Below are 24,971 nucleotides of genomic sequence, written 5' to 3' on the forward strand. Positions count from 1 at the left end.
AGAGAGAGAGAGAGAGAGAGAGAGAGAGAGAGAGAGAGAGAGATCTTGTCACTGTATCTCTCTTTGTTTTTAGACATGGTACTGGAAGTAGTCTTGAAATTATGCAGTGTCCAATTACCTCCTTCTTCTGTATCGATATAAATTAAAACTTAATTGACACATAACTTTTTTTTTTGGGGGGGGGGGGGTTATGCATACACCCTTTCGTTTGTACGATATGTTATATTGCCTACCATGAATAAGAATATCTAAATTAAAAATCACACTTATGAAGTAAGATTGTTGGATATGATTTGCTGTGTCTGTAATACTTATTTATTCACGGTCTAAATAATTACACTGAAATATTTCATTACTTCTGAAAATTAGAGTAGCTCTTATGAAATATGAAGATAACGAACAATATTCTGAATACAAAAACGAGTCTGCTTATAATGGGGCGCAGTTGGTACCCATAGAAATTCCAACAGATGTAGGACGACTTGAATTCCAAAAACTACATAGATATTGTCAATCAGAAACTCAGACATCTTTTAGATATCAACTTCAGTGTACTTATGTGTGCAATCAGAATGCTTTTTAAGAAAATGATTTTGCAAATGACCAATTACAAGGTAAGTATACATGTATTTACGAGTTCCATTTTTATTGAAAAAGCAGCTGTCTATGATGTCCAAAAGCCTGGACTTCAATTTATCGGGGGGAATGGCTGTGTAAAGTGTTGAAAAGACGAACAATTTGATGTTATTGATTTTGGTAAAATTCTTTGATTTCAAGTTTTCTAAAAGTTCCTTATAGTTTTTAAGTATCCACGTCTGATTTCGAAAAGTGGTGTAGATCAGACATTTCTCCTTCATCACAGAAAATATTTTAGTGAGGAGTAAAGTACCATGGCTTGGTAGAACAATTACTGGAACCCGCTACGTATTTTTGTTTCTAAGGATTTTTATGAAGTTTAGGAATCCAGTAAATGTATAGTAATTCAAATTCATTTTGATTGTTGGGAATATTAAAAATATCTAAATCGGAATATGATTTTGAAGAATATTTCCTCCTTAGAAAGGAGCTATGGGTGTAAGTTTGATTTCCACCTGCAGAGTTAAATCCTAGTTCCTGTAGAATACAATTCAAATTAGAAATCTTTCATATATCACATGTGTATTCCTTGTGACAAGACTTTTCTTTGGGTACTATCATATTTGACCTTTTGACTTTGGAGTTCGACGCAGTTTACAAAATTTTACCCAAGTTTAACCTTGATCATAACTTTTGAAGAGTTAGTGCTAGGGCTTTCATACTTCACATGTGTAGCCCTTGTGACAAGACCTTCCTTAGGATGCCAACAACTTTGACGCTTTGTCCTTGACCTTGGAGTTTGACCTACTTTTGAAAAACTTTTACCTTGGTCATAACTTTTAAACGTTTGGTGCAAAGGCTTTCATACTTCACATATGTACTTCTTGTGACAAGATCTTCCTTTGGATACAAACAACTTTGACACTTTAACCTTGACCTTGGAGTTTGACCTACTTTTGAAAAACTTTTACCTTTTCCATATCTTTTCAATGGTTGCTGTTAGGACTTTCATATTTTACAGGTATATTTTCGGGACGAGATCTTACTTTGGGTACCAACATATTTAATTTGCATCCGACAGAGTTTAACCTTCGCTATAAGTTGCCATACGGGGGCATTAGTGTTTCACAAACACATCTTGTTTAATTAATGATACGGTATAGTATAATAAAAGATGTTCAGTAAACAATGAAGATGAAACATTTCATCAAATAATTCAGTGATTTATTAGGTTTAGGACACAGCAATAGCTTATGTCACCCCAACCAAACCATAAGCTTTAAGATTGTTCAATGCTTAAAGAAATGGGTATTTGTAGAAAAAGCCCCCCCCCCCCCCCTCACACACCTTTACACACAAACGAAACAAGTTACGGTTGCTAGGTTTGGTCGACCATAGTTAAGGGAAGTGAAAGTAGAGCTTGCGAAGTCGTTCAAGGTTCATGTCAAAACATGGCTGAAGCAAAATAATTCCTGAATTTTCCTCTTCAATTCGGACATGTCTGCACTGGACAGGGGCTGATTTTTGTTTTTATGAGATGACAAACTATGTGTAAACTTTCTTAGTTTAGAAGAACCATGAACATTTCCGGCGTGCTGATTGTTTTATCTATAGTAGCGATGAAGCCTTTACCCACCTGCGGGAGCGGATCCAAGGATTTTCAATTAATAAAAATGACGGAAATTAAGTTTCAACAATTCTTAATATCATTGAATGAAATTATTCATATGCAAGTAATACATTCACAAGAAAACTCAAAATGCTAATGAATTCAGCTGAAAATCCTACTTAAAAAATATGTATTAAATATAATAATCATAAATTCTATAGAAAAAAACAGAAGAAGAATGAATGCTGGTAAAATATCAGATCACATCAGCGGCACTACATTTTATTCATGAAAGCCTTAAGATCTTCCTTATCAATTATACCTGCATTTTCTACCTCGCTGTTTCGAAGGGGGGGGGGGTATTGAAAATCACATGTAAATTAACAATCATTTTGTAGTAAGTGTGAAGCCTTAGCATTTTGAAATCTTTATGACGAAGGGTTGTTTGTAATATAATGGGCAAGGGCATTTAATCAGAATCCAAGACATTAAACAAAACTTGTTTGTTAACAATTAGAAAAAAAGGACAGAGAGGAAAAGGGGGGGGGATAAAATACTAAAATATGTCATTGTCTTCTTTATTTGAAAAGAGGTAAATACAAATGCGCCCACAAGTTATATACCACATACAATCCTTTTTATTTGACAGAAACTCATTGCTATAACAATATGAAAGTTTTCCGTGTCTTCTCTGTCACCAGAGAAGTCACACCTCTGCACTTCGTATTATGTGTATTACTCCAGTAGAGTCCCGTAAACTACATAAATGAAAATGAAATGAATAGTTTGTAATGTTTAAGGAAATGCTGGTCCTACGTTGTTTTTTTTTTTGAAAATGCTAAGATATTTACTTTCTTCTTAATCATATCAAGAAACTGGTAATATATAAAAGCTTCATAGACGAACCTTTATGTATCCTAGGATTATTACGGAAAAAGAAATTAGGAAGACAAAGAAATTGAATAAATCACAATTTTAAAAAGATGAAACATAAACGTTTACCCAACGTTTTTGGCCACTCGTTTTAGGAAACTGCACTTAAATTATTTTTTTTTTCTATTCTAATGGCAACGTTGGAGAAAATTTTAAATGAGATTTGCAAAACTACGAATAGTGATTATTATTTCTGTGGAAGGTTTCAATAATATTGTCAAAGCCTTTTACGAGAACATTTAAGGACAAAACCAAGTGTGAAAACATCGCGAAATAGATGACTCGACTGCAGCTTTTTAAAAATTAATCGTTCTTTTTGTCCATTCTGTTCCATTATTTTGCAGGAATCACTTTGATAGGATGCGACTAACAACTCATTAAAGTTACAAAACAGATTTTATGAAAAATTTCAGAAAAAAAAAAAACGAAATTTAAAAAATATTATTTTTATCTTTTGCCATGGCAACAGTGACAAATCTGAAAATTTTAAAGGGTTTTAGCAGAACTACAGTTGGTGATTATCATTTCTATAAAGTTTCAGTAAGTTTTTCCAGGTCATTTTCAAGAAACTTGCAGGACAGGACTCACAAGCAATTTAACTCAAAATTGGTCATCTGACATCAACTTTTCTTCAACTACTCGTATTTTCCGTCCATCCTTTTCCAACTTTTTTTTTTGCCTAAATCTTTTTGACAGGAAGCAATGAACAATTCTTTAAATTTTCAATTTTTTTTTAATTAAAAGCAGCCGAGAAAGATGAAATTTAAAAAATACAATTTTTTATCCGTTTCCATGGGAACGGTTGCCATTTTGAAAATTTTGAAGAAAGATTACACATCTTTAGTTAGTGATCATTATGACAGTAGAGTTTCATCAAGATTGACAGAGGCATCTTCGAGACATTGTGTGGACCTCGTTATTTGTCGAACAATAACAATATGTCTCCCCGACTTCGTCCGGGGTGACATAATAATAACTACTAGACTAATTGTGTTCGAACAATTTGATTTCTTTCCACCTTCTTTAAAGAGCTAGGTTCACTTTATGCATAAAATGGCCCTGTAGATATACCAATTTATTGACTAACGCTTTATGTTCCATTTTAAAAATCAAGATAAAGTAGAGACTTAGTGCTTTCAAATCCTATTAAAAATTTTCTTCTTAAAGCCAAGGTCTTGGAAAACAGGCTTCATGGAATTGCAATGTTCTTGAATTTTAAGGAAAACAAGTATATTTGAGTACTTTCACAGAAGAGAAATAATATGAGCGCACCTTCTGATCTAAAAAATAAAACATGTTTTGTAATCCTCAGAAATAGTTCTATCATTTAATAGTTGCACATTTTAGATCAGAGGTTGCGCTCTATATCAAATATCGAAAAATAGCTTTAAAAATTGGCTGTTTTTGTAGAATTTTTCGGGATATGAGGAAAATGACGCATTTCATGACGTCATAATGCATTGACTAGCCAGAAAATTACGTCATTTTTGATTGATAAGCAGTCACCAAAAGTCTAAATGATATTTAATGCATTGTCAACTAAAACCAAGCAGTTTCAGTTTTTCTGAAATTCACAGGGCCAAAAAAGGCCGAAGTGAACCTTGCTCTTTAATATATTTATACAAGAGAAACCAGAAATGGCTTAAAGGATGGAAAAAATGAAAATTTTGAAATGACCTTGACCTTTGACCTTGAACGAATATTCAAAGTCAAAGGTTAAGAGTCACTCTGCACTTGAACCAATACTTCTTATTAAAGTTATAAGGTTTAATGGTAAGCGCAAAGATGTTAATGGGCGATAACACATAAAAGGGGTCATCAGATCCTTTCCCACTGAATAGATTGAAGTTGTGTCTAAAGACCATTAAGACATAAGGGAAGGTTTGGTGTCTCTGCACTTTAGGGTTTCGAAGGAGTAGCGATAACAAGGTTTTTAGTGAAAGGGGCAATAACTTTTAAAAGGGTAACAAGTATTAAATCTTTGAAATAGTTTTAAGAGGACATATTAAAGATGCAAAGATATAAAGTATATGTTAAAAGACAAAAGAGCTATAAAAAACTTTTAATTAAAATTTCTCATCTTTTAAATGACCGTGACCTTCAAGGTCTGAGGTCAAAGAATCTAATGCAGTTGGTTGCATGTGTCTACGACCTATCGTTTTGAAAATAATTTAATTATTCGTAAACATTAAAAACTTTCAGGGGCTATAGCTCATAAAAGGGGACAACGAATACTTTCGCAATGAATAGATTGAAAAGAGTACTCAGTTAGTCGAAGACATTGGTGAAGGTTTCGTACCTCTGTGGTTTACGGTTTCGTCGGAGTAGCGATAACAAGGTATCTAGTGAAAGGGGCAATAACTGCAGAAGGGGTCATACTGTAGATTCGTTATTTTACGCGAGTACTTAATATCGCGAAAGGGCCCTTAGACGACAAATCGCGAGAAGTATAATTCGCGAGTGGACGCTTGATTAAGATATTTTATAAGGATTTCAGTACCAAAAATTAAAGCGAGTAATTTTATTTCGCGAGTGGTTTTTCTCGCGTAATTACGCGATAATCAATTCTTCACATATATTTAGGAATCTACAGTAGGTTATACGCGTTGGGTCAAATTTGTTCATAACTTTCTAAGATTACGATGAACAAAGAATCTTTTCGATAAACCTCGAAACAAAAAATCAGCGGAAGAAATTAATAATAATAATAGTCAGAACAATTTCAATAGGTCTTTCCACAGAATGGTGGAAAGACCTAATAAATTAAATATTTAATTTGTCGTTATTTTTGTACGTCTGCCACTTCCATCGGATAATCAGTTGAGCCATCTTTGAAGCTCTTTAACTAAGTATAAACCAGTGATCGATATATGTATTCAACGACTCATCGTCTTAATTTTTTCCAGTATGAACAGTAGTCATACCCAGCTTAACATAGCACTTAGTAATAATTTGGTGCGCCGCATTGTTGCTCAACGTCACCGATTTGACAATACTAACTAATATTTTTTTGGCATATCTACTTAATTTGCATTGCAAAAATGCTGCATTTTTCAAACATGTTACTAATTTATTATTTTTCATTTTATAGATTACATTTAAGAATGGACCAAATACCCCGTCTATCAGAGGTCCTGTATGTTGGTCTGTGTCGTAAGATAGGCACACCGACAGAAGTGGCCATCAGAAGGGACGTGATCGACATAGAGGAAATGATACGGAAACCTTATTTTAATCATAAAGGTTGTGGTGTGATGGAGAGTGGTAGTTTTAGAGAGGGATTTAGGTTTGAATCCTCTGACTTCGATAAAATGCGGTGGTTTTGTCATTATAAATTGATAACTGACATTTCCCAGTTTCGGCTTTTTAATGCATCAAAACATTTAATTGTGCTAATGGAAGATTCTGATACATCACCAGGATTTGTCAGACTACGCCTCCTGACACCAGCACGAGACGAAATCACGATATCATGTCTAGTTCTCTTTAATGGAGGGGTTTACATAACTAGTCCTCTGTGGAGAGAAACACTTCTTCAGATCCTGAATGGGAGTTCTTCAAACTCTTTAAATTTCAGAATCCATGGTCCCTGTAGTAGTTGGGTAATAGATTTTCATGAATTTGATGAAGCTTTTTGTCTAGCTTCTTTTCCTTGGCCTAAACTATTAGGAAGTTGGGTTGACAGATGCCAGAGACATACCTGGCCGTCTGTACCTGTGTTAGAAAAAATCCTAAAAAATGAATGTCACTGTGTGCCTATTGGTAGTAAAGTTGATATGACTTCAAACGAATTGGAATGGAGATTGTCATTTTCTCAAGCCGAACACCAATTAGTATGCACGATGAATCATACACAATTTCTATGTTACGGACTTCTGAAAATATTTTTAAAGGAAGTTGTTAACTACAGAAAGGAACCATTACTGTGTTCTTATTACATGAAGACCACGGTGTTCTGGATGATGCAATTAGGACACGTAAGATGGTGCCCAAACAATTTACTGGATTGCTTTTGGAAGTGTTTTAAATATCTCCTATATTGTGTTTATCATGGATTGTTTCCTAATTTTTTTATTCCAGAAAATAGTATGTTCCTAAAAAAAATAGTTGAGGGTGCACGTTCCTCTCCTTTACAACAGCTTTATCAGTATTACAGAATGGGTGTGTCCTGTCTACTGCTGAGTCCGACTCTCAGATCAATCCTAGAACCTGCCCTCAGTAGCCCATCGTTTGAATTATCTGCTGATGATGGAGAATTCATGAGTATTGCAGATTTAGATATATGTGGTATGATTGAAATATATATATAAAAAAAACTTTATTTGCTCAACAAACATGGGAATATTATCTTTATTTGAAATCAATTGACACACTATATCGGTTATCAATATCACCACACCAGTTGTTAACATTACAGTATGGTACTGCTCAGACTCTTGTTCATTTAGCCTTCACAATGGCAAACAGTGCTTCATGTTGTACACATAAAAATATCTATAACTTAGATGCAATAATTTGCGGCATGTTGAAAATGGCAGCAAGATTAGGTTGTGTGTCTTATTTACTTTATCTGGCATTGTATTACTATAGAACAGGGAGATATGATAAAACACTACATATCACTTATCTCGCTAAAGGTAGACTATTGCAGGTCTTTATTATGTATAAATATACTGTTGATGGGCAAAGGTACAATGAAGCTGTAGGTAATCTGTCTTTGTATAGAAGAATAGGAATAGCATGGGTAAGTGATGTGTGTTTAATGCATAATATCCCCTGTATTGAAGAATTATATTTAGAACAAAATGTGAGTCAACAAAATGGAGGGTATATCCTACAGTTATCACCGTTTCTTCTGGTAGAGATGTTGTCAGTGTTATCTCACTACCGATTAGGTAATAGATCTCAGTGTTTACATTCACTGACAGACCTACAGACACTGTTACTCTATGATGATGGGAAGTATGTTCCTTTACGTTTAAGAGACATATCCTGGCAAATACTTGGGATCTGTCAGCAAATTGTGGGAGACTTACACGGAGCTCTACAGTCTTATCAAGAGTCACTTAAACACTATCAATTTCACAAAATAAAAGGCTATAGATTTTAGAATAGAATGTGTTAAACAACAATTACAGATATAATGTATAATGTAAAATATATTTCAAAAAGTTTCCATATTAATTTAAGGAGTTGTAGACCAGGATTTGGCACTTATTTGGCAAAACTGTAAGGTACACTTATGAAAGGAGGACTTTCGATGAGGCTGTTTTCGGATCGTCAAGAAATATTATGAAATTGTAATATGTTGTAGATAAACGTCTTTTCTTCCTAAAAATGTGAAAATAATTTATGCTGCACATTTTTCAGTCGCATGATAATTAAAATTTTAAGTATACCCCCTTCCCTACATTTTTGGAGTGTGCATTTTTAAAAGGGGATAATGGAGATTTTTCAACGTCAAAATCATAAATGAAATATGATAAATGTGAATAAAACATCAAATAACCAATTTCAACATTTTTTTACAGAAAATTAATGACATTTATTTCATGTGAATGCTTTTTAAGGTGCATGATTTTTCTCGTGTCTTAATTGTAAGTTTTTTTTTTCAGAAGAGGATGACTTTAACTTATAAAACGTATATATACCATATAGAAAGGAGGTTTGAAAATTAAATTTAATCTACAGTTTTAACTTAAATTTTATAATCAGTATAAAGCATTTTCTCATACATAAAAATGCAAATGTAAAGATATAAAGACATGTTGTAGATAAACTGTCACATATAGGTATTAAACTGTTTGCAATACATTTTCAGCAGTTGAAGTTATAGTGCTTAATGTATTGTAAAAATATACTGCAATATCATCAAACTGAATTTTAAAAAAAATGGAAATTAAAAATTCGGAATTAAATGTTGGTAAGATAAAAAAAAATACAACTGTATATAGTTTTTTTGAAGTTGATTTAAAAGAATCCTTTTGCAATGTACATTATATCTAATGATATAAATAATAAAGATCAAAGTCAAATTATTTCATGAAAGCGGTGATTATATAAATACCCGAACGATAAAAAAAACTTTAATACATTGAGTGTCTCTTTTCATTCTGAAGGTAAGAAGTATTTACCTACATAAAGATCTGCATTATGTTTAATTTTCAGCATAACTGAGACAATCCAATCAGGACCTTTTTCCTCGAGCTTCCCAACTCTCTGTAAAGATACTAATGTTGCTTCACCAACTCTAGTCACTTGTATGACCTCATTATTTGATTTTCTAGAGTAGAGTCGCAGTTCAAAATGCATGTGTAAATACAAAAGAAATGTTTTGAATCCTATTTCCTAAAGAAAAATACACCATAACATCCAGACTTTAAAACAAATCTACGTATCCTTACATGTATATCAACCACACGAAAATATATGTGAATCAGATTGGAGTGAGAATGGAGAAAGAATGGCTAAGATAAATTTTCTCAGTTTATAACCATATGCTTGATAAATAACTTTAAGGAATTGACTTATTCTCAAACATGTTTTTGTTCAATCAGTCGGAAAATGTAAGTAATATCCGGCATCTGTACCATTTCTGGTAATGTGCAACCCTAAATGCATCATCGGTGCATGTTTGGTCATGAAAGACTTATAGTTAAATGGAATATTTTGTTGCTTGTTGTTTACCGTCCCTCCTGAGAATTTTTCACTCATATGTAGAAGCCATTTCATGTTTGAGATACGGTAAAAAATTTCCAACCTTATCACTCATCAAGAAAATGTAGGTCAGATCCAGCATCTGAAGCAAGTTTGGTAGTGTGCATCCGAAGATGAATTATGAAGCATGTCTCGTCAACAAGTGCTTATAGTTTCTCTCCTCCAAAAACTTTAACCTGCTTTAAAAACTTTACCCTGCAGAATTTGTACTTTAACCTTCTTTGTTTGATTTATTGTACAGACATATATATAAATGTATATATATATATATATATATATATATATATATATATATATATATATATATATATATATATATATATATATATATATATATATATATATATATATATATATATATATATATATATATATATATATATATATATACAAAGGAATGCCTTCCAATGTTTTAATTTGGGATTAACGATTACAACTCATGCAGATAAATTTACCAAACACACTTACGTAGGTTCTGTATATTTCCTGCAACAATTGCAACTGTTAATTCTCGTTAATTTTTGATAGTGATCTTATGCGAACCATGTTCGTACCAATACTGTTCAGAGACAAGAATAGCTTATGCATGAGTAAGGTGTCCGTCGTGTTTTAAGATTTAAAATACGCCTACAACAGTTTTGGTCTGAATTTTCATTTGGTACAAAGGTAAACTACACTAAGATACATAATACATAATTTTGTTTATCAGTTTTTGATTGCATGTTGTTGTCATTGTTCATAAAATAGCATTATTGTTAAATTCTTTCAAAATGCTAAAAAACTTTATTTTAAAGACAACTGCAATGTTTCTAGTCTAGTGTAAATTTTGCTACGCTTTCACAGAACTGAAAATACACCAGGAGTAAATTAAAGTTAGTTTGCATCTAGTCTGACTAGATGTAAATGTTGTACTAGGAGTAAAAATGCTCATGTGCAAATCAAGCTTACGTCCAGTTCACATTCTCTTAGAAATAACCAGGTGCAAAATTTGCATAAATGTGAAATTTGCTCACCGAGTGTAAATAGGGGCATGTGAATGGGGTTTCAGTTTAGCCTCTTTTTGTGGCAAGATTTATTGTAATTAGACAAAAGATTTATAGGGTGTAGCCTTTAACAAGACATCCTTTAATAGTACAATAATTTATTTTGATAGTACATGTAACCATTGCAACACTATTCGTCGAAAGTAAAAACCAATAAAAAAAAAAAATAAATTTATGTATCACAGTGTAGTCTACATGTTTGCTAAGTTATACTGAAATTAGTCCAAAACTATAGGAGGAGCAGCGGTTTGAAAATATTTCACAGAAATTTTTATCTGTAATAATCATGGCAACGCCATTCATCAAAACTTACGTAAAGAAGTATGAATCTTAATGTAGTCTACTGAAAGTTATGCTGAAATCAGACGAAAACTGAAGGAGGTAGATATTTCAAAGAATTTCACAGAAATTTCTAATTTAGTAACCATGGCAACATCCTTCATCGAAATCGAAAATCAATACACAGAATTAAATACCTTAGTTTTGTCTTCTTGTATGCAAATTTATATTGAAATCAGAGCAAAACTGTAAGAGGAGTAGCATTTTAAAAAAATCAAATTTTAGTAACCACGCATGGCATCACATTTGAATCAAAATATTGATATAAAGTATTACGAGGGTTGTCCAGAAAAAACTGTGGACATCGCGTTTTTATCGAAAACTAATGCACGCACTGAGCTGAACTTTTCAGGCAAATGTTTATCATATTTAAGCACATCTTAGTATTTTTAATAATTATATTCAAAATTTTAAATAAGGAATTTATTATACTTGAATGTACACGGGGTACTTCCCTGCGGCGCACGACCAAAAAAGCAGTGTTTTATCAAGGAATATTCCAATATTATTTCGAAATAAAAATAATTAATAGATAAGATTGGGATAGAAATTAAATTATTTTTAAGTCCCTTCTATTTTGTCGTCATTTGGAAAATTTCAAGAAATTTGCTTTATTTTCGCAGTTTTCCGAGATTTTGAAATTGGAAAGTGGTAAACGCAGCACACAAAAATGACGATGTTTTATAATAAAAGATCAGTTGAGAGACTTTAAATGATAACAGAATATAACAAAATATAAAAATATCACTTACACATTAGAATACAAGTGGACTGAGCATTTTTTTAAACGGGAGCTTTTTGATCGAGCCCCCCGGTAGATCAAAACATATGGAGGAATAAAGGAGAACTCGAGTGTGTGTGTCAGGAAAATTCTAGGAATTGAAGTGGGGCTTATCCAAATTTTTTAAGTCAGAAATTTTGTGGTTATTATCCGTGCGCCGTAAGCCTATACCATACATTACAAAAAATCCCATATTTTGTTTATTTGAGCATATAACTCTTTGAAATTTGCTATGTATATTGATAAAAAATGTACTAAAGAGAAGGGAAAACTTAAGTAAGCATTGTTGATTATTTTTCACTCAAGACTACTTGTCCATGATTTTACCGGACAACCTTCGTATGTAGCAAAGGGAGTCTATTTGTGTGGCAGTTATATTGAAATCAGACCAAAACTGTGGGAGAAGTAACCTTTTGAATATAATTCACGGAAATTTCTATTCTTAGTAATTACAGCAACACCATTTATCAAAATCAAAAAACCAATATGCATAACTATGTATCTTAATGAAGTCTACTTTGCCAAATTATACTGAAATCTGATCAAAACTGTAGGAGGAGTAGCGTTTTGAAGAATTTTTTATAGATGTTTCTATTTTAGTAAGCATTACAATACCATTCTTTGAAATCAAAACCCAATAAAAGAATCATGTATATTAGTGTTGTCTACTTGTGTGCAAAGTTGTATTAAAATCAGATCAGCATTTTGAAAATTTTTTTTACAGACGAACAGAAAGACAGTCAGACAGAGAGACAGACGACAGAACAATTGACACCTTACTATCGCATAAGCTCTTCTGGACCAGTAAGAGCATATGATTGATTAATTGATTGTATGTTATTTTACGTCCTGTTCGAGAATTTCTTATTCATATAGAGACGTCACCACAAACCGGTGAAGGGTTTCAAATTCATACTTTATACTCGGAGCCATTGTGCAGTGAGTAATGTTTATTGTGCCAATGTCTACCGTGACACAGGAACTCGTTTTTTTTTAAATTTCCAACACATTTATTCAAGTATAAGTCAGGATTTTACATAACCCCTACAACCCAACCTGACTAGAGGGTATGTTTTTTTTTAAACTTAAATCACAGTCACTCACCCATTCATACAGATAGGTTTTCACTCAAAAGACAGAAGAGAAGAGATGGAGAGAAAGAAAGGTTACTATGGCTGTTTTTATGCAAACCATATAACCATTACTTGATCTAGTTACATTATTTTGTTTTTAAAGATTAAACATAATCTAGTTAAATATGGTTCTATCTATATTTGGGTATTTTTGCTAAAAAAAAAAAATGAAATTTAAAAATCTACCTACTTCAAAAAAATATTCAAGCATGCATACATTTACAATCATATTTGCATACACACATCTCTTCGAATATTGCAGTAACATTTGAATCAAGAACAAATGCAAAGATTTAAAATAACAATATGCTTTTTAAACAATATTTCACACTGTATTGATACATATACAGACTTATTCATTAGTTTTGTGAAAAGTTTCCATTTCTCATCAAATAAACTTAATGACTGTTATTCGTCCAAATGGTGTTAGATTCCCTCTTTTCCATTGATTTAATAAACTCTGAATAGACGTTATATTTGAGTTGTAATTTGCTTTTAGCATTTGCTCTAAGTCAACATTAAATTCTATTCATAGAACTTGAAATGATTTACTTCCACATATCAGTTCTGTATTATTCATTAACTTTTCTTCACAAAACCTTTTGCTACCAATCCAAATAAGCTGACTTTTAGTATAATTCACTTTTAAACCAGACAAATGTTTGAAATCATTAAGCTCCTGTAGAGTTATCTCTAAAGTCTTTATAGTTCCATCTAGAAAAAGGGAGGTGTCATCTGCAAAATGTGATATAAGATGCATTTCATTTCCAATTCTAACACCTTTAATTTTTTCACTACCTCTTAATTTTATTGCCAATATTTCTGCACATAATAAGAATAAATATGGGGATATTGGGTCTCCCTGTCTACAACCTCTTCCAATACAGAACCATCTTGATAAGTTACCACCTTGATTAATTGTTGTTGTAATATTCATACAAAAAAAACTTGAACCCATTTTCTAATAGATTCTCCAAAACTGAAGAATTTCATTACTCTAAATAAGTAATTCCAAGACACTGTATCAAAAGCTTTTTCAGATCTTATCCAAAAGACCCACAACTTCTACTTCAAAGTACCGAGCGCTTGGCAAAGAAACAGTCTTTTTTTCGTATTTTAATCGACTTAGGTCAGTTTCGGCCGGGGCTTGAACCTTCGACCATCCCATAACGGAGCGAGCGCTCTACCGACTGAGCTACTGTACGTCAAGTTAACATGTATTAACTTCAGAAATAGCGACTTTCTATGGGAATAAAAGACAGAGGGACCATCCTTACGAAAAAGGATTTTTGTGCTTGAGCAAATTTTTAAATTTCTTTCTTTAGCCTGTCAAGTATTTTTCGAGCTAGTTTTCAACTTTATACACAACCATTCCCCACGATAAATTAAATTCCAGGCTTTTTGATATCATTGACAGCTGCTTTTTCAATAAAAAAAAAAGTGGAACTCGTAAATTTGCTTACCTTGTCATTGGTCATTTGCAAAATTATCTGTTAAAAAACAAGACCAGGTCTTCCAACAATCTATTGGAATTCCCATGGGTACCAATTGCGCCCCGTTATTTGCAGAACTATTTTTGTATTCATATGAAGAAGCAGAATTTGTCCAAAATCTTGTACGTGAAAAGAAGAAAACACTTGCTGTGGCCTTCAATCGACATTTAGATCTATCGACGACGTATTGTCCATTAACAATGGTTATTTCCATTCTTATGTCGATACTATATATTCCGGTGAGCTGGAGATAAAAAGATACCACAGAGTCTGACACATCTGTTTCATATTTGGATATTTAACTTGAAAAAGACGTTAATGGTAATCTAACAACCAAGCTTTATGATAAACGTGATGACTTTAACTTTTCAATCGTCAACTTTCCTTACTTATGCAGCAATATACCTTCATCACCTGCATACGCTGTTTATATCTCTCAGTTGATTCGATACGTAAGATCAAGCTCTACGTATGTACAATTTCTAAAACGAGGTAAATTACTGACAAACAAGTTGATGAAACAAGAATATCAGCAGTCTTGTTTAAAGTCATCATTTCGTAAGTTCCATGGTCGATACAATGACCTTGTCAGCAAATACAATTTATCATTGAGTCAAATGCTGACTGACGTTTTTCATACTAATTGTTGGGCTATAATTTACACACTGAATTGTCGACGGATTTTTCCGTTATTTCCCGATCATGACAAGGAGCACACGGCGGGTGTGACCGGTCGGCAGGGGATGCTCACTCCTCCATGGTACCTGATCCAACCTCTGATGTTTTGGAGGTCCGTGTTTGCTCTGTTCCTATTTTGTATTGTTTAATGGACTTTTGAGCTTGAATACTGTTCATTATCTCCATATTTTTCATTTAAAAAAACGAAATCATGGATCCGCCCCTGTATGCATTCGAATTGACTATGCATTAGAATTGACACTTGACACATACCTAATATTTTATTAACCAATATATTATCAAAGTTTTCGTTAAAGTAGTCCTTTATCTGTACAAATTCAACTAAAAGAAAATCTCCTGCTTAATTGTGAAACTCTTGAACAATGAAGATTTCACGGCATATAGTCATTTCTGCAAGAATACTGTTTTTCAAGCAAGACTTGCGATTTTTTTTTATGTGAACCCTGCTGTCCAGCATTTTTTGGTTTCTCGTTAATCCACGATTATAATTTTTGCACTTTTATTAAAGATATTCCTGAAGAAGAACATAAATGGGAGGCTTCACTCCAACCGCCCACCACGACCACCACCAGCAGAAACTTCATGTGACATCAGGGGTCCAAAAACTCCACCCAAACTCCTGGTTCGGCATTTTGGCTGACAAGGAGATATCTCTTACAGCTTTGAAAGGAATTAAATGATTTTTATGCCCCAATAATGGAAGATTCGGTGTATACAGTTTTTGGTCTGTCTGTCTGCTTATCTGCTTTTCTGTAAGCAAAAATTTTAACCTTTCCCATAACGTTTGAATGATTGGTGATGGGGCTTTTATATCTCACATGCGCATTCGTTGTGACAACCCTAACAAAAGAAAATTATTGTTAACTATAGTGTAAGTAACAAAGATTTTACTACTGTAAGTTAAAGTATTTTTACTGTGGATTTCAGATTGTTATATTTCATTATCTTCTGTTCTTTTATGTACATTTTTTTATATTAAGGACAGATGATACAAACAATTTTTTTCTTTGGAGGACACTTAATATCATCTCACAGTTTTAGAAAAGTGGATAATTCTTTGAATGTTTCTCCGTAGACTCGGAGAATGATATACCTTCCATATTTCCCCCAAAAAGTACACAACTAGAGTAATCATGGTAAAATTGTTTAAAAATCATTCATTTACCCTATTTTTTTCTTCAAAAATGTTTCTAAAGGAGCACAGAGTGAACTGATATTACATTTACTCAATAACCTGTTGTATTTTCTTGCATAAAAGAAATGAAACTTGGAAATTTTTAGTTGATACTTCAATAAAATTACAAATATGGACAAATCACACCCAGTAAAGGTTTACAGATGAAAATAAATTTCAGAATATTTTAGCTTGGTGCTAAAAGTGTAATATAAACTTTAAAAAAATATACCAAGCCAGGTGAATTTTATGAGGAAAAGCAAAATGGTAAAAATTAGCCTATGTGCTGATTTTTACCTTTTTGCTTTTCCTCATAAAATTCATCTGGCTTGGTATATTTATTATTTTATAATAATAAGTATTTATATATTTTTTATTTGTGTTCAGCATTTCAGTATTTAAATTCATTTAAGCACTAATTTATTGTTTTGTGAAAAATGTAGTCTCATAAGTACAATTCATTACTTAAATCTTAATTGGGTATGTTTTTGTAGAATGACTGTCATACGTCATAATTATCAGATTCTTAATGTGTTTTAAGTGGAATATATTATGAAGTAAACACTACCTACAACAAGCGGTACGCATATTATGATTATATTATATTAAAGATTTAGACCTATATAGAATGGAGTAAAATAAGCTGAGGTGCAAATGGTAAGGGGCCAATAGTGTGAAAAGGGTCAAAGATCATTGGATGCCACATAAAAAGTTATACATTGAAGGAAGTTCCTGGGGTCATTCCTACTCTATGGAACCAGAAACAATCAAATACCTTTCATTATATCAAAAGCACATAAGCCATCTTAGTTTGTATTATGACACATTAAATAGTATATGGGGTCATGGTCCCAAAGTCATCCCCACCCCCTGAAACTTCAAATGATCATATATATGTACCTTGAAAATTGTTGAAAACTTCTCCCCTTTTAAAAGCATGATATTGCCTTTTTTCATTAAATGGTATATTTAGGTTATGACCCTATGGAAGTCATCCCCACCCCTGCAACTGGGAATGATCACAATAGGGACCTGTGTCAAAAGTGTATCAATGATAATCTGACATTACATTCTTGAACCCCTAGGGTCAGCCCACCCTCCTAGAATTAGAAATAAAAATCATTCCAAGACCCGCCATTAAACTTTGTGTACATGTACACTTTTGTATACTCATAATTTGTTTATGTCAGAACAAGGTAATGGTTTGTGTGTATGAACGACCAGGGGGCTGGAAAGGGGAAAGGGGGAAGGAGTTATGTCTGCATGGTCTTAAATGTTGACAACTCCCACAGTTTGTGAATATTAACCCCATTTCCCACTTGTCATCTTTATTTACTGACTTTAAAACATGCATGTTTTATTATGAACTGTTTGGTCATCTGCCTAACTCTCCCATGAATCAGGAATGGTGATATAAATATGTTTAGAATAGTTAAAGTTAAACAGGCATTGTACAATCGCTTAAAATTGATTAAACTCTGTAGTTGAATTAGCTATCTCAATATAGCTTGATTTAGCTATTCAAAAAACCTCGATTAAGCTATTTAATCTACTTTTAAAAAATTGCAGTTTTATTAACATGGATAAATTATTATGTTGATATGGTATTAATTCTAAATTTTCAGCTTTGAGCTTTTCTGAAAACAATAAATAAAAAAAAATGCTTTTTTAAATAATGCATCTCCTTCCGAATGTTTGTGATCAATAGTTTTATTAAGTTTTGTATGGGTTTATATATTTGGGGTAATCTCTCGCTCTCTCCTTCTCTTTCTCTCTTTCTGATATCTACTTGGGTCAAAAATTGAAATAAAATTATTAGTGAAGTTTTTTTTTTTTTAAATTGATTGACTTTTACACTAATTAACTCATACTGCAGGTAGAATAATATCTCTTCCAGAAATGTAAAAAATAAGTTCACTCACTATCTTGTCTTTGATCTATAATTAGTTACAATAAGACACAGCCAGAATTCTTTTTTCGTGGTTTGTTACGAATTTTACAAGGAACTCCTATTTTTCAAGATCATGTAAGATCCTGACTTAAATGACCATTAGAATTTAAAATACATGACATCCTCATGTTTTGATTAGGCATATATAAACTAAATTGTTGAAAAGTACTCACTGTGAACAATCACCTGACTTGTTGAAGACAGATAAACATACCCTCAGGGTATAATTATCATATAGGCTTGTACAAAATTGAAAAGTCGGGATTAAATCATCATTATCTTAGTTAAAATAACACGAAACATACTAGAGGTGTGAAGAAATGTTTAGAAACACAACGAGTTTTATTTCTCATGTAAGATATTCTTTGTTGTGTAAAATAATTGTTCACGAATGAAACGTCAAACCTTCTTTTAGGAGGAGATAAGAATGAGTGAGAATTTTAAATATTTCAAAAATCTTCTATTCAACAACCACTAAGCTAGAAAAGTTTCAAATTATGTGAAACTCCATTACTTAGTTTAGATTCAACTTTGTCCAAATTATGACCTTAAGGGGACCAAAGTTTTGTAAATATGTACAGTAAAACACGCTTATAAATTGAATTCTGCTTAAAATTTAGGAGTAATGAAATTAAGAAGAAAGAGTGACGGACTTCATTTCACTTCAACATTTTTAAAGCAGAAATCAGTGTGACGTCAATAAAGTTGATATTTATACCTCGCAAGCTCGGTCCGCTTTGCCGCGCAAAAACCTTGGGCGGGTATATTTTCCGATATTCAGTCAATAATCTTTTCATTTAAATACATATTTTTATACATATGCATATTTACTATTTTCTCGGCATATCTGGTAAAAAAAAAATGTAACATTATTCGTGACGTCATATGTACATTATATGAAGTCAAGAAGAATGGAGAGATTGGAAAAAATGAGTCACAATTTCAAACGCAAAAGTCATCTCCGGGAAATACAATACAGGTTGATAAATGAATGGTGAAAGTTATAGAAAGAGATTTATAGAGAGGGATTTAGGTCTGCTTCATCTGACATGAAAGAAACTGCATTGGGTAAAAAGTTTTTTTTTCCGAAATGGTGCTACAGGAAGTAACAGTCATGATTAAGCGGTTTACTATTTAACCAAAAGGCTGAAGTTTTTAGTGGCAGATCCTGCATTTTGTTTTTCATGTGTATCAATACAAAGACATATTAATCTAAATCTATAAAAAGAAATTTTAAGATGTTCAAAGAAGAAATTTGCTTTAACCACTTTCATTTGAAGCTGTACATTTAGAGGTTAAAATGAATTTCTTTGTGACCTTGAAAGATTGGAAAAAACCCAACCATTCCAGAAATTATATTACTAGGTCCTTTTTATAGAACCTATTATTTAAGTTTTTAAACGTGTGCCTTTCTTAAGGCGGACGCATAAATTCGGTGGAGGTAAATGTTTTCTTTGTTCTATTAATCCATTCTTGTTTCAGTAATAGTCAGGAAAAACATCGTTCTTGTGTGATTCACTAATACGAATTACTCTTCGTTATAACAGATTTTATGTGAGAGAAAAAGGGGAGGAAATGAATGCTTAATGTTAAGTTTGAAAAAAAAATCCACAGCATACGTTTAGGTTTTGCAGAGCTATTTGATATGCATGGCCTTAGTTACAACACGTAGTTTGCCTTTGTCAATTATGTTCTTTTTATAGCGATGAGAATTTGAAGAGTTTCACTATCTGCATGCATATGAGATCTTGTCTTCTCCATCTCTTCTCCAAAACTATGGCATTCTAAGTTTAACTTCCCATGACAAGTTTGTGTGTCTGTGAAAACTAGAAAGTTTCCATTAAATAAATATGGTTTTTAAAAAAAGTTGTACTACAGTATTATTTCCACTTATTCACTTGCTAATACCGCACCAGTTTGATGAGTAGGTCAGATTAAGTCAAAACTATCAAAACTAAAACATCCTCCAAAATGCAACACGTTAATTGATTGTGTGTCGTTACGTCCCATTCGAGAATTTTTCACTCATATAGAGACGTCACCATATACCGGTGAAGGGGTTCAAATTTTGACCTTTACTCGGTACTCAGGGCCATTAAGCAGTGAGGGATCTTTATCGTGCCAACGTCTGTCGTGACACGGGGCCTCGGTTTTTAAGGTCTCATCCGAAGGACCTGCAACTTTCACTTCAAAGTGCCGAGCGCATGGCGAAGGAACAGTTGCTACCTTTTTTTTTTTATCGACTCAGGTCAACTCCCGATCACGGAGCGAGCGCTCTACCGACTGAGCGACCGTGAATGGTGCAACACATTAAAACTGTATGCTTAGAATTTCATAATTAGCATGAAATTTGAAGATTTACACATAGGTTTTATTCTCATAGAAAAAAAAAACAGTATTTGCGAAAATTACTGAATTAAGACTTTGTTACATTTCGTTTATTCATAGTTATGTACATAGTTATTAACCTTCAAAAGCTTTAAATAAATCGTCTTTGTCTTTTCGTCCTTGATAGCTTGGAAAATATCCAACTGTTCCAAAACTTATATTACAAGGTCCTTTTACAATTAAGGCACCTTTCTTTAAATGCTCTTGTTATGATAGGACGCACGCATTCAATGGAGGTCCTTTTTTCTTTTTTGTAAAATCTTGTTTTATAGTTGGAACAGAAATATCTTCTTTTTTTTTCAGAGTTACACTTTTGAATAATTATTTCTCATAGCAATTATTCTCATAAATAAAAAGGAATGTTACGTGTATAACTGGATTGAGAGGAGGATGCATACATGCTTCATCTAAAGTATGGGGAAAAAAACTTTTGACTTTATAGACCCAGTAAATGTGCATGAATTATGGTATGACACTTATTTTTTTTAAAGGATGTGGGATAAATGCCTTCAACCTTGTCAATGATGATGTTCATCATATAGCAGAGAACATTCTAAAATATCTGTGCCTTCAAAAATTCTTCTTTTTACCAATATCAGCAATTGATATATGCCTATATGTTGTTTGCTGATAGCATGGTCTCCCCACTATGCTGCTTTTGTGGTGAAAATCAGCAAGATAGTGTCTGCATCATTTGGCATTAAATTATTATTTCTTGAAAGATGTAGTCTCATAACTGCAACGGTGTGTGCAAACAAATTGAGTAACGCGCGTTTTGAAAAAAAAAATGTTTGCACACACTGTTATACTTATATACTTATGAGACATCTTTCAAAAAATAATAATTCAATGTTTATATATACAATTTTGAACTCCCTGCAGATGTATGCAAATGTTATTCAAATTTCAAAATCTCTGCATTATCCTTCGGTTATGAAACAATTAATAGAATAACCATTCCAAAAAGCTATTAGTATTACCGTTAAACTCTTCAATGTGGATGTGAATTTTGTCTTCCGCTGATGACGTTGCGCTTGCACGGGTTCAATGTAGTGACGTCAAAAAAAAATCTTACTAGTAACCTTTTGATGTTCCCGTCGTATGCCTATGGTGTTTTGAATTCCGAAGCTTTCAAAACACTTTATAAGCAAACTATTCAAAAATTTACATTCTAGTTTGTTTGGTATGCCAGGGACATTAACGACAGTTAGAAACGTGGAATAATTTGCAAAGCGAAGCCCGTTATGCATAAATTATTCCACGTTTCTAACTGTCGTTAATGCCCCTGGCATACCCAACAAACTAGACTGATTCCTTATATAAAATATATGCAAATATATTATTATAAAAACTGCTTTCCAAGGAGGTTGCACTGCATCTATATTTTTATCTTTTTATTTTCTACTGAAGCTTAGATACTTTGAGAGAATTAGATAATTTATGCCTTAGTCCTAAGATATTTTGTTAAAAGGTCCAAAGACATTTCATTTCCTTTGATTACAGTTGAGATGATGCACACACTAAGTCATGTCCCATCATTATTTACCTTGAATACAACACACTAAAAAATATAGACGTTAAAAGTATTTATATATCTGGTAAATCAGTAAATGTTCACATAGATTTAATCTCATGAAAAGAATCAAACATACCTACTACAAAAATTGCAGACGAATGCTCCAATTTGGGGACATGTAGGAATTATTTGCCTTGGTCATGTTTTGAAGTGAACATCCAATGTCAATTGTCTGTTGATCCGTCTGATTGTTCGTCTATCCATCTGTCTCACATATACTACAGCTTTTGTTTTGTTAGATACAGGGTTTTGAAATGGCTTTAAAGATTGCTTTACGCAATAAGGGTTACAGACCTCATGATCATGAAGAATTCTAGAGCTATTGAAAATTGCTTATAATGTTTAAATACTTTACATTATTTGAATAATGAGAAATATTTCGTACATATTTTGCTTGTATGTTACTTTTCGTATTATGTTGTTATACTTTCTACAAGACCTTAAATTTACTTTTCTTTCATAAAGTTATTTTAATCTCTTCTGTGTAATCCTTTTAAATCGAAGGGATCCAAAATTCACTGGTTCATGGGAACGTAATTTTGTCGATAAACAATAAAAGATTCAATGAAATAATTACTTTACAAAGAGGGAATGTGGGGATTTAAATGTGAAGTACGGGTGACCCACGAAATCCACGAACAATACTCCCCGAAGGACATTAATGATAATCAACAGTATTTTTAAAATTGTAAATGTACTTAGCATGTATGATATTTAGCGGAAATTTTCTTTTGAAAAAGATAGTGTAGATTATATTAAATGCAATTTTTTAAATATATATTTATAAACATTTACGGATGGCATTTGGTGACACATTTGATTCGGCAGAAGATGCTTCCCAACAAAGGAGCTAAAAAGAATACATAGCACAATGTTACACGTTTACATTACATATATACAATTGTGAGAGATAAGCCATTGTTATTGACATAATACACGTTTATGACCTGATAACATTTTGTTTCTTTAATTGTATGATTTACAATAACAGCAAAAACTGAAACTTAAATGAATTCTGGTATGTTTTTTAAAAAAAAAAATAGAAAAAAAAAATAAGGATGGGTTAATTAGCGACTCGGTTTTTTTTAATTTTCGACTGACATTCAGCATAGAAGAAGCTAAATGAATAAAAGAATGGAATCTTTTTTAAGTGATGAATTTGAATGAAAAGGGTGAAGATAACGAACAGTGATCGATTTCAAAATATCTACAAAAATAAAAAAAAAAAAATAATACAAATCTGTAAACAGGGCATAAAACACGGTCAACCAGAAATTCCAGAGGTGGGATCAGGTGCATAGAAGGAGTAAGCATTCCCTGTTAAACCGTCACTCCCGCCCTGAGACCTATGTATTAATCAAGTAGACGGAACATTCCGTAGTCAAATTTAGTATAAAAACAAAAGCTTAACAATTGGAATGAAACACGTGGGCCAAAATATACCCAATGATAGGTTATATTTGCTAACAAGGTCATTATAATGACGAAGAATTTTACAAAATGCTGCCTTTAAATGAGGTTATTGAAATCCCTGTAACATCAACTAACCTGTTAGTAGACTGCCTCGGTTTAAAGATTGATCATGCTCAGATCATGCTCTTGATTCTAGAATAAGTTGGATACGTTAACACCATATACAGGTGTTAGCGGAATATTACCATATAAATAATTAAGGAATGTTTTTAAGTTTTGTGTGAGTTATTGGTGTGTAAATCACACAGACTTGTCACGTAGGCATATTTCTTGAAGCGCGCTAGCGCTTCGTGAAAAAAATATGCCTACATGGAAGTCTGTGGTATTTACACATCAATAATTCACACTAAACTTAAAAACATTCCTTATATTTATATTTTACAAGTCTAAAAGCATCACTAATATACTCAATATTTGAATTTCCCGGTGCCCTATATCGTTACATTTTTATTTACGTCTCTGTAGCCTCATCGTGACGTCACTTTAGCGCGAGTTTCACCGTGTATATTTCTACGCGTGAGTAAACACAAAAATGACTTTCAAATCAATTTCACAGTTGGCTTAGTAGAAAAGCACAGCAAATGTAAATATTGAAGATTGACGATGGAAAAGCTGACGTCATCTTGTTTGTCATACAATTTAGTTGTTAGTTGGTCATTATCGTCTATAGTCAATAAAACATCCAAATGTGAAACAGATGTGGCAGACTCTGTTTTTTTTTTTTTTTTGGGGGGGGGGGGGGTCACTAGGATTTATTGAGTCGACATATGAAAAGAAATAACTCTTGTTAATTGATAAAACGTTGTCGGTATAACTGAATGTCGAGTTGAAGGCCACAGCAAGTGTTTTCTTCTCTTGTAGAATTTTTTTTAGATTAAATTGTGCTTCACATGAACATATGAACAGATCAGTTTATAAAAGAGAACAATTGGTGCCCAACCAAATTCTAATAATTTGTTGATAGACGTGCGCTGTAGTGTTGAAGAAACAATCAGATATTCACGCATCCACGCTACCCCCACCGAGGGCAACGATAGTCAAGTGGTTGCAGACTCCGACAAACTAACGTAAACAACATTGATGCGA

At 32.7% G+C, this 24,971-nt stretch overlaps 2 protein-coding genes across 2 annotated transcripts in view; both read left to right on the forward strand.

Annotated features, from left to right (window-relative positions):
* Window positions 1–24,971, forward strand: part of LOC133174667 (uncharacterized) — a 304,409-nt gene that overhangs the window by 166,404 nt on the left and 113,034 nt on the right. The gene's annotated exons all lie outside the window — the stretch shown is intronic.
* LOC133174497 (uncharacterized) lies at window positions 6,223–7,428 on the forward strand. The gene has a single exon (XM_061309613.1). The coding sequence runs from the start codon at window positions 6,223–6,225 to the stop codon at window positions 7,426–7,428; it is 1,206 nt and encodes a 401-aa protein (XP_061165597.1).

Source organism: Saccostrea echinata, unplaced genomic scaffold, assembly GCF_033153115.1.
Source record: "Saccostrea echinata isolate AGI-Se365-2 ecotype Australia unplaced genomic scaffold, CSIRO_AGI_Sech_v1 ptg000058l, whole genome shotgun sequence".
Taxonomy (NCBI): Eukaryota; Metazoa; Mollusca; class Bivalvia; order Ostreida; family Ostreidae; genus Saccostrea; species Saccostrea echinata.

What these genes read in the sequence shown, in the direction of transcription:
- LOC133174497 (XM_061309613.1), top strand. Translation starts at nt 6,223, where the DNA reads ATGGACCAAATACCCCGTCTATCAGAGGTCCTGTATGTTGGTCTGTGT.